Genomic DNA, 16368 nt, shown 5'->3' with positions numbered 1-16368 from the left:
AATGAGAATATGCAATAAGTGATCCAGTGTACCAACTTGGTGAGAAACCGGTAGTGAAAGAAAACTGACAGAAAAGTGATGTTCTTACTTATGAACAGAACTCAAACACTCCACAATCCAGCCCCTGCAGATACATAGAGGCAGTCTAAGGGGAAGAGGAGCAGGCTCACACTCAAGGGAAAATGGGACCATCCAGCTCCATTTTCAGCAGAAGCCCACTCACCTATCCTGCAGGTTACTCTACTTTCCCTTAGGCCAGAGCTGGGGTCTTGCACTCAGCACCCACACCCCAGGGTCTCCTTTCATCCTCCCCACTGGGGAGAAGAAGCCAGTGGCTGCAGCCCTGTCCCGCGACCTCCATGTCATCGGAGTCCAGTCGGCCTTCACGCACCCCCCGCCGGAGCCCGCGCCTGCCCGCCGCGCCAGGGCGGTTTAAATGGGCCAAGTTGTGGCGGCGGCGGCGCGGCGGCGGCGGCGGCGCGGCGGCGGCGGCGGCGGCGGCGGCGGCGGCCGGTCTTCCAAGTCCTCCAGTGAACGCCGTGTGCGGCGGGGCAGCTGGGGGGCGGGGGAAGGCGGGGCTGAGGCTAAGAACCCCTAGCTGTACTACGAGCAGGACTGGCGATTCCGCAACTTCTCACTGCCCAGCTCAGCATAGCTCTGGCTAGTGTTGAGGCAAGGACTGGCCCTGGGCATGAGTGCAGTTGGACTTGTGACGCTCTGCAGAACCTAGGACCCAGGAGCTGTGGCCAAGATCTTAGGCAGTTCCAGGAGCACCATGCCTCAGGCGATCGAGGCCCAGCTAACCATCCAGACAACTGTCCAGGGAGACCCGGCGGCCAGCAAGGCGGCTGCATCAGCGGCGAGCACTGAGGCACAGTAGCCCGCCGAGTGAGTGCGTAGTCAGGCTCTATCTAGGGCTTCCCGGCCCAAGACTCAACTCCAACCAAAATAAATTGAGCAGGCAACAGAAAACCTCCATCTGAGTGCCATGCCAGCAGTGAAAAAGGAGCTCCAGGGCCGCGAGGACCTGGCCCTGGCCCTGGCTACCTTCCACCCGACCCTGGCCGCACTGCCGCTGCCACCACTGCCCGCCTACTTGGCGCCACTGCCCGCTGCAGCAGCCCTGCCCCCGGCCGCCTCGCTGCCCGCCTCAGCTTTGGGCTACGAGGCACTGCTGGCTCCTTCACTCCGCCCCCCGCGCGCTTACCTTAACCTGCACGAGGCCGCGCCTCGCCTCTACTTGGCCAGAGACCCGCTGGCCTTGGAGCGCTTCTCAGCTACTGCAGCCGCAGCACCGGATTTCCAGCCGCTACTAGACAACGGTGAGCCGTGTATCGAGGTGGAGTGCGGCGCCAACCGCGCACTGCTCTACGTACGCAAACTCTGCCAGGGCAGCAAGGGCCCGTCTATCCGCCACCGGGGCGAGTGGCTCACACCGAACGAGTTCCAGTTCGTCAGCGGCCGCGAGACGGCCAAAGACTGGAAGCGCAGCATCCGCCACAAAGGTGCGGCCGCGGTGGGGGCTCCAGGCGCCGCTGTCCCTCTTCTTCGGTTCCCCAGGTTCCTCATTCTGCCACCTGGGACACCTAGCGTTAGCCTAGAGGGGGCGCTGCCGCTCCAGGGCTAGTGCTAGAGATACCCTTCTTCCACCCCACCCTAAGCTCCGCCAGTCCACCCACCCACGCACGGGCGACACAGCAGTGGTTTCTCAGCCTCCTGGATCCCTTCAGCCCAGGCCAAAGCGCTCTAGGGTTCCGGGTCTGCGAGGCCTGAAGGCAAGGGAAGTTTACCGGAACTCGGGAGAGGCCAATGGGAGGGACGCCTCTTCTCCCTAGGCGCCTAGCCAGCGGTTCCTAACTGGAGAGGTGGGGCGCACATGCCGCAAGGGTAGGAGTGCGCGCTAGTGGAGGTTGTGTGGGCAGGTGGGGGCAACGGAACCTAACAACGCTGGCGATACTGTCAGCCACTGCCTGTTTGGATCGTGGGTCCAAAGGTGCGATGTGGAGGCTCCTGAACCGGGTTCAGTAAGCGCTAGCGCTGAACCAGGAGTTAAAAAGTTAGGGACCTGAATGCGTTCCGTTTAGGGAGTCACGCCCCCTGTGAACGCTGCCTCTTCCTGCGAGGTAGGAAGAAGCAGGCCAGATCCCCTTCTCACCTCTCACCTCATCAGGGCTCAACCTACCTAGCCTCTGCCATGAGTTCCCTTGGGACCAGTTTGAAGAGAGTGGAGCGCTGGAGGAGGGCCACGGGGGAGGGGGGAGTAATCCCTTGGTCAGGCAGGGGCACTCGCTCAGAATTTGAGTTTCAGAGTTCCCTCATTTCTCAAGCAGCTGCTGCAAGGGTAAGACAGAATTCCAGATGAGAGGTTGGACACGGTGGATTTGAAAGATCATTGTGAATTTCGTGCACAGTTTGCGGGGGGGGGGGGGGGAGAGGGAGATCTGGCCTTGCAGCTATGCCCCTGAAAAGCATGCAAATGCTATCTGCACCTGGCCTCTCTCTCAAGTGTTCTGCTTGGTCTCCTGGCAGGGAAAAGTCTGAAGACGCTTATGTCCAAGGGGATCCTGCAAGTGCACCCCCCGATCTGCGATTGTCCAGGCTGTAGAATATCCTCGCCCGTGGTGAGATATGAGATAAGATGGAGCTTGTTGGGCAGAAGGGCTGGGTTTCTGCTTCAAAACTGGTGACTATGTTGTCTGGGAATGAAAATCCTAACCTCAACCCTGCTGATGTGCTAGAGGAATCTGAGAAAAGTAAATAGGCCACTGGGTTACTTGGCACTCTCCCAGACTGTACCTGGGAAAAAGAAGGAATCCCAGGTGCAGAAGTCATTTCCAGGTTGGAGATAGGGTGAGTTGTTGTTGTTTAAGAATTATTTTTTGTTTTATGTGTGTGTCTGTTTCATGCATGTCTGGTGCCTATGAAGCCAGAGAGGGAGTCAGAAGCCCTGGAACTAGAGTTAAGGATGGCATTAAGTTGCCATGTGGATACTTAGAACCAAACCCAGGTCCTCTGCAAGAGCAGCAAGTGTTGTTGTGGTGGTGGTTTGGGTTTTTGTTTTTTTGAGACAAGCTTTCTCTGTGTAACCGCCTTGGCCATCCTGAAACTCACTCTGTAGAGCAGGCTGACCTCGAATTCGAAGCAAGTGTTCTTAAACACTGAGTTACTTCTTTCCAGTTCTTCCACCCTTGGAACTGTTTCTACTCAAATCATGGGAATGGTCCATAGTCTTTTTCCTGAATCATGTCATTCCACTTGGGCTTTGGAACTCTCCTTGGACCAGATCTGGAGGTCACCAAATCCTCTGGCACACATGAGAGTGATGGTGATTGTGGGGTTGAGCTCATTCTGAGGCATGACAGTACTGATTTGCTTTGACTGTGATCTGGGGTAGTCCCAGGCTGGAGGGTGAGCAACCTGTGTCTCTGGGGTGCTGAGTTGGAATCCTGCCCAGCATGTGCCTAAATGTCTGAGTGTCCTGATGGAATAGCCTGGTCAGGGCAGTCTGTATAGGTATCTAGTAAGCTGAAGTTGGGAACTGGTTAGAGAATCCCACCAAAGGTAGACAATGTTTTGAAAACATGAAGAACAGGAGAGTTTAGGAATCAAACATGCATGCCTTTATGAAAGAAGAGTTTGAGGGATTCATTTGAAAAGGAGATTACCTCAGGAGGTAATCCCTGGGGGAGGGCAATAAGGATCTTGATGTTGAACTAGGGCTGGACCTGTCTTCACCCAGCATCCCTTCTGCAGGGGATTGAGTGAGGCAGAGATACCGTGATAGGACCCAATTGGCCACCTTAAGTTTGTTTTATTTGGGCTAGTGGTCAGGCATCCTTATGGGCCCTGAGGGGCATGCTGAGAAACCACAAACTCGTGAATGTGGGGCAGGTGAAGGGGAGCCACATGCCTACCCTGCCAGATCTAATACAGGCCAAAAGCCTCAGGCTAACACACATACTAGCTTCACAAAACATGTAGGTGAATACAGACATCATTAGCTGCTGGAACCAGAGGCCAAAGTCTCTCCACTGCTGCACCCTGCAGGTAGCTGGTGCGAGAGGGGTCCTCATTAGGTTTATAGGGCTCTATTTTCTGTTTGGATGGGAGGAATCATGCTTACAAACCAATGCCTGTTGAGTACCCCTACAAGACTGGGGAACAAGTAGCCATGTGCCCCTCTCACTTCAAGTGGGAAATATGCAGCTCAGAGAGGGATGGGCCTGCTATTTGTCTGGGGCTCCCAATCCCTACCATGGGTAGGAGACAACTCAGACCTGAGGCCAACTTTCCTAAGCCTGGTTCCTTCTTAGAAAGACCTTCTCACCTTTCCCACACTGGAGCTGTCTCCTGTACCCCACAATCAGGACCACAAGTATGTATCAGTATCACAGATATTCTAGTAGTTGAATACAATGTGCACATAAATCAGAGGCCCTGAACAATGGCACCCCTCCCGCTGTATGAAGAGGGCTAGATCTTGGTTAGGTTTTCAGATATGTTTTCAAGTTTTCAGATATGTTAAGCAGCAGGGCTGGCTGACATTTCCAGTACATAAAGGACTGTACTATATTCTCAGTCCTTGGGTATGATCAAGATAGCCATCTGAGTCCTTGGTACCATTTCTCATGGGTCATCCCCCAGGTTCCACCCAAGATCCAATCCGTGGTACCCTCAGAGTGTGGAAGGTGCAAGTAGGTCACTTTTCCCAGCTGTATATGTCATGGGGTTGAGGCTGGCAATAGCCAACTGGCTCTGGCTCCTTTCCAAGTGACAGTCTCATGGCTCTTGTGCCCCTTTCTTCCCATTGTATGGGAGAAAAAAATTGTTTCTTTCTCTTATTGAGAGAAAAGCAAGAGCTCATAGAAATGATTTCCCAAGCCTGTGGAATGACAGAGGCCTGGGACACCAACCTGGTAGGTATAGTGTCTGTAGGATAAATCCCAGGCATAATGAATGGTTTCCCCCTCTGCAGCCTTACCTTCACTCTGCTGTTCCTAGAACAGTGCAGAATAAAAGTCAAGAAGATCTTAAAGGGGGGGGGGCATAAAAATAACCATCTTGTCCTGAGGCCAGCCCTCAGGCCATAGTGATTCACACCACTGACTTGGTACTACAGGGTCCATGTCACCTACTCTGGAAAGTAACCAAATTCAGGCCCCAAAAGACTCCTGAGGGCAGATGCAGCCGAGACTGTGGCTCACAGAGCCCAGAGTGGTACACTGTTTAGACAGCAGAACACTTGCCTAGCATGCCCAGTATCTCAGAAATGGGGGTGGAGTGGGGTGGAGAGAAAGAAATAAAAGAAAAATAACTGCTGATTGATGTTTCTGTTTGACAATGAATAGAGAGAATGGGAATAGAACCCTGCCCCAGGTTGCATACATATCCCGGCAGATTCCAGACCCTTGAAAGGAAATGGGGTTAAAAGGCATTGTATGGTGAGCCATCACTGAGGCTGAGCCTACAGAGAAGAATTGGACTGGAGCCTGTGGGTCCCCACTATCATCCTTGTGTGCTGGTCTACAGCAATGGGGCTTCTGCACCTTTGGCCCAGGCCCTGGACACTGAAGGCCTGACCTATTCTAACCCTCCCCTTCCCACCTTCTTAGAACCGGGGACGGCTGGCTGACAAGAGAATAGTCACTTTGCCCCCTACACATGCCCTAAAGAAAGAAAGAACCACCAGTTTCTCAGCCAGCGATGGTGACAGTGATGGAACTGGCCCAGCCTGTAGGCAGCAGCCAGGCCTGAAGCAGGAGGATGATCCACATGTCCATATCATGAAGAGAAGGTACTTGTTCCATGGCCAGGCCAGGAGGCTACCTTGGGGTGGGGTATCAAAGTCAAGGGTCTGCAAACACTGTGAGTTAGGTACAGGCAGGAACCTTTCTTGACATCCAAGCACTTTACTTCTGTGCAGGGGTCATTTTAGGGAATGGGTTGGTGACAGTTGGGGCCCAGAAGCCTGTACCAACCTGGGCTGATGCTCCAAGTCTCCTTCAGGTGGCTGCTATGAGGTTTCTCCTTGGTGTGATCTCACACTGGGTAAAACACCTCCAGCAACTAGGAATTTGATTTCAGTAGAATAAGCACCATGTAGAGGAAGCCTCAGTACATTGTATTCCCTCTCCAACTATGCAGCCAGGCTACTTTAGGTGCTCAAAGTGAAGAGAGGTCAGGACTGTTGTCCTCATTCATTTCTGGTAAATACAGAAGCTGACTCTGGACTGGCCCGTGGGAACTGAAGCACATTTAACTTGGCATGGGGCACTGCCTCTTAGCCACTGCCCTAACTACTGGTACAGCAGGATGCTAGAATCAGATTCATGTATACCCTTCTGTCCAGGTGTATTCCTGGAGCCATGCTGACCCTCTGTTTTTCCCTTTTCAGAGTCCACACACACTGGGATGTGAATATTTCCTTCAGAGAAACATCCTGCAGGTAGGAGTCCAACTTTGTGAGGCTTCTACACACATCACAGGCAACAAGGAGTTTTATTGCTGTGCCTGATTATAAGTTCTATGCTGCCTGCCTTTTCTCTCTCCTCTGTCTATAGACTCCTGTCTTATTCATTATTCTGACCAATATGAACCAACGTGAGCTGAGTATCTACCAGGTTTTCTATGTGTTTTGCACAACCTGGGAGGTGGGTGGCAGGATCCCACCTTAGCCAAGCACATCCCATATACCAAGTAGCACAGGCAGAGGTTCTGAGCAGAGCACACCTAGACCTTGAGTATATGCTGTCCCTGATGGACTGTCCATTTGTATCCATCTGCTCGAAGATGAGACTGTAATATTCTCTGCTTACCTTCCCAGAAATGGATCAGAAGGTGAGAATGGTGATATGTGAATGATGTCTTGAAGAAAGTATGAGAATTCACTGGGGCAAAGGGGTTCTGCAAAGTTGTGTTAGAATGAGGGAAGAAGATATGAGGGCAGGTTTGGCCAGATGGAGGCTAAAGATCTGGGCCTTGAATGCTAGACCTATTAGGTTTTGTCTTCAGGAAAGAAGGCACAGAAAGCTTTTCACCAAGGAAGCATGTTTTGAAAGGGTCCTTTCAGAGAAACCCCCACCTATCAGGTCGGGTGTTTTCTCAGGAACACATGGATTTGTGATATGGTAGCATGGTGGGGGCTGCAAATGCAGGATGTAGCAAGAAGATGAAAATGAAGTCACCAGATAAGGAAGCTCCAGTGTTAGGAAGATCCAGTCTCCCAGTTCCTGATGAGTATGCCCAGCTGTGGCTTCTGGCTAGTGGGGTCCAGTCTTACCCCAGGGCCTACAAGGGGAATACATCAGGAAAAGTCCAACAGTGAGTTGTGGTCTCAGGACTAGCCTCCTGTGGCCAGAGCTGTGGTAGCCAGGCCCCAGGCCAGTCACATTTAAATGTCTGTTCTGGTGTCTTTCAGATGTGTTATTATTTGTGTGATTGACAACACCTGCATTCTGGGGTTGTATTACAATAAAAGCATCTTTAAAACTTATTTCCATCTAATTTTGGAGTTGCCAGCTCAGCTGATCATTTTTTATAAACCATCATGAACACTGATGACATTTTATGAGCCTTTTACTTTACATGCTGCAGGATAAATTTATCAGCAAGGCCAGTAGGGAAGTCGGTGGCCATGCCTCTCCTCCAGGAGCAGTTCTTACCTTCTGTGGTCCTCCTCACATTCACAAGGCTTTAGGGAGGATGTGCCCATATAAGTTTGTCACAGTGTCAACAACTGCAGCCTGGTGCCCCTCAAGAAGCCCCTTAGTCCCGAGAGCCAGGATTCTTTTGAAACGGAGAAGACAGAAGGCCAGGAGTACTGACAGCCTTCAGCTTACCTACTGGTGGATCCAGTGTCTAGAAAAGAAGGGCTGCAGATGGCCAAGACCAGCTGCCTTGTGCCATCCCCACCTGGTTCTTTGTTTTGCCTTGTTGGCCTGTCTACTCATTCTTCTGTCTCTAGTTTCCTGTCATGAACCCATCTTTGTGTGTCACTCTCCACTTGTTTGTTCACGTGTTTCACCGATCCGTCTGTCCATTGTCTTTGATCCTCTGACAAACCTTGCAGTGAACCACCTGCCTGCTTGGATCAAGCAAGAGTTATAACTCCCCCTTATGTCTGTGAAGCCTTGGGCAGCATAGCCTCTGGCCCCTCATTATCCCTAAACTGACAGAGAGGGGAACAAGTCTTTATTTCATGATAACAACAAAAGAATAGGGTGGAGACCCCAGAAGGCATACTAGGCCAATCTTTTTCTCTTTTTGGCCTCCTCATGATCCTCCCCCTGCAGCATTCTGATTCTTCCATGACCATCTGTCTCTTCATCCATGCCTCAACCTCCTGAGATACTCCCGGGCTTGGTCCATAATATGTAGTAGGATGCAGTGGGAAGCAGAGGGTGAGTTGTGGCTTCAAGAACCTCATGCCATAATGCTAAGGGCGTAATTAATATATTTTAGCCATGTATGTGTGGAATTTTTTCAGATCTGTATAAAATGAGCATAATTTGTTCAGTGAATGACCAAGCTATAGGAACAGGTTTTCAGAATGGGTCACCTTTGGGAACACAGAACAAACTACCAAGGCTGAATGGGAGGTGGATGCTAAATTCAAGTCCTGTTCTGACCAGATATCACTTCATGGAATCATGCTATTCCAGTGCCTAGTGACTCTGATTTTTGTCACCAGGTTTTTTCAGATACAGGTGCAGGTGCATTTTCCAGATGCAGGAGACCTCACTTTCCTTCTGTGGGCCAGGCTGTATTCACAGAGAACAGACTTTCTGCCCATTCCCTGGAGTCTCTAGAAACTGGTTCACTTCCTAACTAGAAGGAAATCCCCATGGGAACCACTCTGTAGCTGTTTCAGCCTGTGCCTAGCCAGCCCTCTACCCCCTCCTCATGCTGAGATAGCAGTTCTCTCTGACACCCCCACACTGATGAGGATGCAGGGGATGAGCCTCATGCCAATTAATCCTATAACATACTTACACCCCCACCTGCCCTCTGGGCCTACAGTGCTGGGATGGGAAGAACACATCTGGGCCTCTAGGCTGGGGCCCTCTGAGATGTCTGCTGATGAAACTGATCTGCTTAGGTGCCAGCCCTGGATTAGCCCAGCTCCAGTCACCCTGGTCAGGGGCTGGGAGCTATTTAATGAGGTTCAGAGTTGATTCCTAGGTCACTTCATAGAGGCTCTGCCAGAATCTGAGGCTGCTCTGTCACAGGTGGGCCATGGAGGGCACGTGCTGAGCACTGGGAACCACTGCTCCTGCCCTGGCTTTGGCTTCCTGTTTCTTTCTTCTCTACTGATGTGGGGGTGCTTACAGAACTCCAGGGTAAGGTATTCCTACTTACACATCCTCTCCTCTACGGGGCTCTGTGGATGAGGATTCAGCTGACTCAGCAAGAGAGAGAAACACAGAAAACAAGCTAAATGCTGTTATACCAAGTCCCAGACCCACCCCGGCTGGTGTGTCACCTACACCTGGTGGCACTCTGCTAATGAGCATGAGTTTTGTCAGTTATAGAGCTCTGGTCAGAACTTCAGTTTCCTTATTTAAAAGAGCTAGACACTAAGGAGTATGTGCCATGTTCTTGCTGCCAGAGCTGGCAGTATATATGACAGCTTACCCTCTCTTCAGGCTGCCCTCCAAGGCAGGTAGGGGTACACTTTTCTCTGCAAAGAAGTATAGCTGGAGGGGCTGCCCTAGAACTGCAATTGGGTCTAAGTGCCAGGTCCTGGCTTCTCCTTGGTCTGTTTAGAGGGCATACACATGTGTACTGTTAGTGGTCTCACACAGAGGTGTGCAGCTGGGTTTGTATACTTGGTGCATACTGTTCACAAGTCATGTACCCTCATACTGACAATGTGCCAGGCTTCCAACCCATGAGGCAGCTCATGGCTTGGTCTGTATTGCTCTGCTGCAGCCAGGACAACAACCTCCCCACCCTTATATCCAGCGTACATCGAAGCCACCACCTCGTTATGCCTGAGCATCCAAGCCACTGTGACTTCCAGAGAGGCAACGTGGAGATTGGCCTTGGACCTGCAGGTGAGAAATCCAAGAGATCCCAAGGGTAGAGTGGGGCTCTGGGGCACAGCTATCCTGACTGAAGAATGTCCTCCCCAAGTCTCTAATCAGCAGCTCTGGACACTGAGCACTTTGGCTGGCAGCCAGAGGCCAGCAGAGTTGGGGGGGAGGGGAAGGCTGGTTTTCCCCTGGGGCTACATGTGATGGTAATTGTGTTAATCCCAGACAGCCAGGCAGACAGGGCTACAGCAGAGACTGCTCCATTGTGGCTTTTGGTGGAGTGGGTTTAAAATGGCTGAGACCCTCCAACCCTTCATCAAAGGGGCAGATACTATGTAAGCCTCTCCTAAACTCAGAACTGCCCGATCAGAATGGTTCATGTAGCAGAAGTGTGCTCACTCCTCCTACCCACAGAACATGTGCAGCCTGGGTTCTGCCTTCCTGAGGTCCTGAACCGGAGCAAGGTGAGCAAAGTATACTAGGGTTCCCAGAACCACCAAGGAAGCTGACTGCTGAAAGTCACAGGAGTTCAGAGAGGCAGACTGAAGAGATCATGGCACCCCTCAGTAAAGTGGGCCATAAGGCTGAAGTGAGGGTGCACCTGAATTTCGGGAGCCTTAAAGGACCTTTCTCTCTTGGGCTTCTAGGAATGTTTCTGGTAGTAGCTGCAGTGCTTGGAAAGACTTGGGTGTGGTACACCACAGTGGACATCTTTAGCAAAGCCCCATCTGCTTGAATGGCTTTGTGGGCTAGTAGGGGGCTGCTTCTGGAACAGCTAGGGACCTGATGGAGGCCTAGCTGGGTGGAAGCAGCTGAGCAAGTAGCTGATAAAATCTAATTGCCCCATTGATCGGGTAGATCCAAGGGAATCTATAATGATTGAGATGTTCTGAGCTCACAGGCCCTCCCCTGTTCTTGCACATGGAGAGAGACCTCCTTGGATACACAAGTGTGTGTGTGTGTGTGTGTGTGTGTGTGTGTGTGCACTTCTCTAGGCATCATATGTTGCATGATGTCTGTGTACTACACATACATGTCTCTCTGTGATGTTTAGTCATCTGTCTGGCCACTCCTCACGCAGGGGTTCATAGAGTGCACAACTATGGGAGTGTGTATTGTGCCCAGGTTTCACTTATGCATTCTCTTAGGGTCCTGTCCCTACTTCCTAGGGGCTTTCAGTTTCTATAGAGGTTCAGTCTTTCACTGTGCCAATGCTCCCTTTGTGCATCTCCCCACAGTTACACTGCCTGCCTGCTGTTAGCAGCACCCTGGTGTGCTGAGAGTGAATGTGGCTTCATTAAGTCTGCCACAGGACTAGATCTTATTTGAGGTGCCTCTACTCCATGATTATCTCCACCAGGTTGTTACCCTAACTCCAGAAATAGAATCAATCTCTCTCTCTCTCTCTCTCTCTCTCTCTCTCTCTCTCTCTCTCTCTCTCTCTCTCTCAGCTTGCAGGTACCCACTATTAAAGTAGGGACAGACTGCTGTGAAAAGCACCCTTGCCTAACCCTTAAGGGGATGTGTGGGTTGGGATAAGAACAACAGGTACAGAGTGAATGAGACCAGGCCACACAGACCTAAGGGACCCTCCTCCCTGCCTAGATCAGCTGCTGTCCCTCCTGCTCACTGGTCTCTGATACACTATTGGTGGCCCCAGGTGCAGCCAGATACCCTTCATCAGTCTGCTGGATCCATCTGTCTTGAGATATTATGGGTGAAACTCTTGTCCAAACAGTGGGTGCTGTCCCTCTCTTTGGAAGAGGAAGAGGCTGAGATGGCCAGGTAGACCAGTGGCAGTGAAATAGTTGAGATCAGTAAGTTATTAGCACCATACTGTCAGCCATTATGTGGAGATTGATTGGCATTTTTGTTGCCACACTTCCCCAGTTTGATAAAAATGGCAGATTAAGGAAATTTTTAAAAAATTAAATTCAGCTTTGGTGCTGGTGGTAGAACTTTGGTGGACACACCTGTGAAAACAGCACTTGCTGGGCATCATGGAGATTTTGGATCCCCCAAGGAATTGTTCTTTCATACTCCCCTAGCTGCTGAGGATAAGGAGGGCAAAGACAGCAACATTTAGCCTGGAATCATGATGGCATGGGCTGTTCAGCAAATACCCCAGCCTCATGGCAGGAGCTCAGGAGGAAGCTGGGTAGCAGTGTTTAGAGGTTTGGCATGTGGGGTATGATCTTTGGGTCCTACAGGGGATATTGGAAGCTGAGGCTGGGCCTAGCCTGATGCACATATAGGCTATGCACTATGGGGTGAATTGTTCAGGAGTACCCTCAAGGGCCTAGAGCCTGGATGAGCAAGTGGGCAGATACTGCCAAGGAGACAAGGGCTTCCTTTCTGTGTCACAAGTGTAGCAGAAAGGCTACTCGGGGAAGAACTTGAGCTCCTGGTGGCAGGGTTGGATCTTGTATAATATTAAAAGGACCAGCCTTAATATTATACTTCCCAGGGCTCAGAAGAGAAAACTATGAACAGCGAGAATTATTTTCGGTAAATGAATCTAAGTACATCAAGCTCTTTGTCTGTCTACTTTATTCCTCTGAGATAAAATCCTATCTACACAGCTTCAGTTCTGTTCTCGTGCCTAGCTCCTTTCTTGCCTGATTTCTCTCTTCCTTTATCTACTGTTCCCTCTAAGTTCTATCTTAATTCTCTTGTCTTAATTCTGCCTCATCTAGGTCCTTCTCATCTTGTTCTTAGTACTAGTACTTTTCTGTCTGGCTCTTCCTCATCTTCCATCCTGACCTCCAGTTCTCTAGTCAAAAATCCTCTCCAGCCAAAATCCTCACTATCCTCTCTTCATTCTCCTTATACCTCTAGCCCCTTCTCTGAAAATAAAACTGCCTTTTTTTTTTTTTTTATCTCTTTGACCCTTATCTCTCCAAGCTATCTTTGCTCCTGCCATTTCTGGCAAGTGTGCTCCGTCTAGGCAACTTGGCTAGGCAACCACTGTCACAGCTAGATGTACCTGTAAGTTGGAACCCTTTAGTTCTGAGTTAATTGGGTTTTTTTGTTTGTTTGTTTGTTTGAGACAGGGTTTCTCTGTGTAGCTTTGTGCCTTTCCTGGATCTCGCTCTGTAGACCAGGCTGGCCTTGAACTCTGAGTTAATTGTTAAGGGTGGATATATAACTAGAGATAAGACTTTGGAAAGGAGAAAGTTAAGCTTAATTGGCACATCCACCAGGCCTTCTCAAACAGGCAGTCTGATGCTTAAGTCTGTTCTAGAGAGTACAGAGGTATCTCTGATATGGTACTTTCCTCTGTCTGGGGATGGACCTGGCCAGATTGCCAATGATGATAATTACAGGGAGGCTTGAACCGGAGTTCTAGCTCTGCATAGCTGTCAGTGCAGAAGGTTATATAAATATTCCTAGAAGTGGTTAGGTAAGGAGTTAGAGGTCTATAAAGTTAGTAAGGCTGTAAGAAAAGGAGGGTCCCCATGGGAGACCTTGCCTTGGAGGGGGTGGGAATGAGGGGTGGATCGTGGGGGAGGACTGGCGGATGGGAGAAGGGAGGACAGGGGAATCTGTGGTTGGTATGTAAAATCAATAGAAAATATCTTAATAAAATTTTTTTTGTTTAAAAAAGAAGAAAAGGAGGGTCAAAGCTAAATTGTGCAAAGCTATTACTTAAGGTCCACCTGACCTAGGCGGTGTTTCCATGTGGAATTTACCTTAATTTCAGGAGACTTATTATGTGGTGATTTGGACTGTCATTCCTGTTAGTCCTTGAATGTGGCTAAGGGAGGTATCTGATTCCAGCACTAAAAGGATAAGAAACGGATGGGCCTGAGGGAAGCAAGTCTTCCCTGAGGTTGTTCTCCAAATACCTCAAACATATATGTCCAGATAGCAATCAGTCCACACTGTTAGTAATTCTTAGGAAAAAAGCAATTGGGAAAGCTATGAAGGCACACATGATTTTCATAACAGAAGACAGCTGATATATAACAAGCCAAATAACTCCAAATGCTCCCTTGGAATTTGGCTTCCTCTGAAGGAATTCCTTGATCCCTTCAGGTAGTGGTTTTGCTATAACCAGCTGAGTTCTTATAATATATTCCTGTGGCCTATAGCAGTTCGGAAGATCCAAAATGAAGTAGGCTGGGATTTTAAGTATGCCTTCTGGACTTGCCTCCCCCACATCTGCACAGTAGCCTATCCTAGGAGACAAAGGCAAGCCATTCAATTCCTCCAAAGTGGGGCTGGGGACACACATGAACTTACAGGAGACTGCCTGGTGAAACACTGGTGTGAACTTCTCATTACTTCTATTACATGCCCAGGGCCAGCATCAGGATTGCTTTGTGTCCTTGTAATGTGCACATCCACCTATCATGGTGTCCTCTGGCCTGGGATACCAGGTTGGGCAAGGCCTTAACTGCCAGGGAGAACATGTTGGTGGTGGTTGGGGTTCCAAGCTGAGCTAAGGTAGAGGTAGCTTTTCCTCCAACCCATGAAGCACTGGGTGGGGCTCACTCCATTCTCTACAGGTGACCTGTTGGGCAAGAGACTGGGCTGCTCCTCCTACATTACCAGTGACTGCTCTTCAGAGAAGAAGGTCCGAAGCAAGTCCCCCCAAGGTGAGAGCTTGACCAAGGAAAGGGAGGCAGGTCATAGGAAAGGGGAGGGAGCAATGAGTTCCTGCATCTTGAAAGGTTCTTCAGACCTTGGGTAGAAACCATAAGAGAGGCCTTGACTTTTCCTTGGCACTATCCAGACGCACTTACCATGTGCTCCTTCCAATAGAGACTCTGCTGCTGCCAGAGCTGGAGTCTACAATGGCTCCTGAGGACCACTATCATCGGCTCATGTCAGCCTTAAGTGAGGCTGGCCCTTTTGAGGAAACTCAACGTCTCTACCAACTGGGCATCCCCAGCCATGGTATGTGCTACCACCACCTTCAGCACTCCCACCTCAGATGTGCCAACCCTCTGTTATCTTTCCATCCTGTGTACTAGGGTTACAAGAAAAGGACCTAGATGTCTGGAGGTCAACACCAAGACCAGTACTGGATACCTAGGAGGGCCTCCAGATAGTGATATAGCCTAGCTACCTCAGTCCTCCACTGTTCATCCCTGAGTGGGAGAGGAGAGCACAGGTGAGGGTGAGACACAGGAGAGATGTGGGTTCTGTGGCCTATGCTAGGTTCTCCTCACTCCCAGAGCAGTCAGTGCAGTACCACAAATCTGTGGTCATGTTGATACTATGTCAGACCTTTCCAAGGTTTCTGTTGTTGGGGGGCAGACAAGGCAGGAAGGCAGCCCAGAAAAAGGAAGCTGTACCATAGGTGGGATGTGGCCACTAGTTCCTCAGGTTGCTTGAAAGCTCAGCCTGAGGCACTACTCTTGCTACCTAGGAATAGTAAGACACCCTGTGCAGCTGCAACATTGGAGAATCTTGTCTTTTCTGGCAGAAGGGAAGGGAGTAGAATTTTCGATTCTTACAGAAGGCACTGTCCCCCAGGGAAGCTCAGGCACCAAGAACCTGAATAATTCACTAAACGTTAATAATTTAAAAATCCCTCTTTTTAATTGCTTTCCCAGCTCTGCTGGTCTGTGTAGAAGAGGGTGTACAGGCAAGCTGGTTGTCAATCACCATTGCACAGAGCATGGCTGGTGTGGGGCGGGGGTGGGGCTGGCTTCAAGCCCTGGTCAGACCAACCTCCCCTTTTTTAGGCAATTAATTTATAAACAGGCAGCAGTGGAGCAGTAGAAAAGTGGAGCTTGAACTAGGGGGACTAAAGGGGCTACAAGTGTCCCCCACACCCCCATCCTGAGTGCAATGGGGCATATATCACAATCATGCTGGACTGTGACCATGTGTTACTGCTAGTTAATAGTGTCTGCTATCATGGCCATGTGTACTATGTATTGCTTAATGAGTGACTAGTTCATACTAGTTCATCCTGTTGTCTCCTATCTATAAAGAAGTCACCTAGGCAGCTTTCTATTTGAGGTCCCCTCCTAACTTTTGTCCCACTGACCTCCCAGAAAAGCGCTGTGCCCTTACACTCTGACTTTTGCACAGCCCATCTTTGTGAAGGTTCCAGCCTCTATCACATCAACACCAATACGCAAACACCAAGTTATCTATTTGGAGCCCTTCTCTCCCAGCTCCTTGTGATTACTGACCTGCTCATACCCTTCCCAAGTTCACTTGCCCAGGTGTACCTGTAGGTCCTATTGCAAACTCTCTTCCCTGCTGATCCTCCTCCAGCCCCAGTGACACAAAACAGGGCTCAGGACATGTGAAAGTCTCCTCCTCCCATTCTGTCCTTGGCTTCACTGGGTCAATGCCCCATAACCAAGATAGA

The 16368-nt window shown here is 50.1% G+C and overlaps 1 protein-coding gene across 4 annotated transcripts in view; it reads left to right on the top strand.

Annotated features, from left to right (window-relative positions):
• Nucleotides 1-511: 511 nt before the first annotated feature.
• Nucleotides 512-16368, top strand: part of Samd11 (sterile alpha motif domain containing 11) — a 19352-nt gene continuing 3495 nt past the window's right edge. For 2 of the 4 annotated variants that reach the window (XM_037203318.1, XM_028891397.2), the window contains exons 1-7: nt 517-1505; nt 2530-2621; nt 5613-5794; nt 6395-6445; nt 9931-10055; nt 14546-14635; nt 14802-14936. In XM_037203318.1, coding sequence (XP_037059213.1) covers nt 989-1505; nt 2530-2621; nt 5613-5794; nt 6395-6445; nt 9931-10055; nt 14546-14635; nt 14802-14936 — 1192 coding nt within the window. In that variant the 5' untranslated portion in view covers nt 517-988. Of the gene's footprint in view, nt 1506-2529; nt 2622-5612; nt 5795-6394; nt 6446-9930; nt 10056-14545; nt 14636-14801; nt 14937-16368 lie in introns of all 4 variants that reach the window. The other 2 variants (XM_028891400.2, XM_028891398.2) reach the window with 2 other exon arrangements.

The sequence above is a fragment of the Peromyscus leucopus genome, chromosome 2 (genome assembly GCF_004664715.2).
Source record: "Peromyscus leucopus breed LL Stock chromosome 2, UCI_PerLeu_2.1, whole genome shotgun sequence".
Classification (NCBI taxonomy): domain Eukaryota; kingdom Metazoa; phylum Chordata; class Mammalia; order Rodentia; family Cricetidae; genus Peromyscus; species Peromyscus leucopus.
This window is presented reverse-complemented; position numbering and strand designations above follow the sequence as displayed.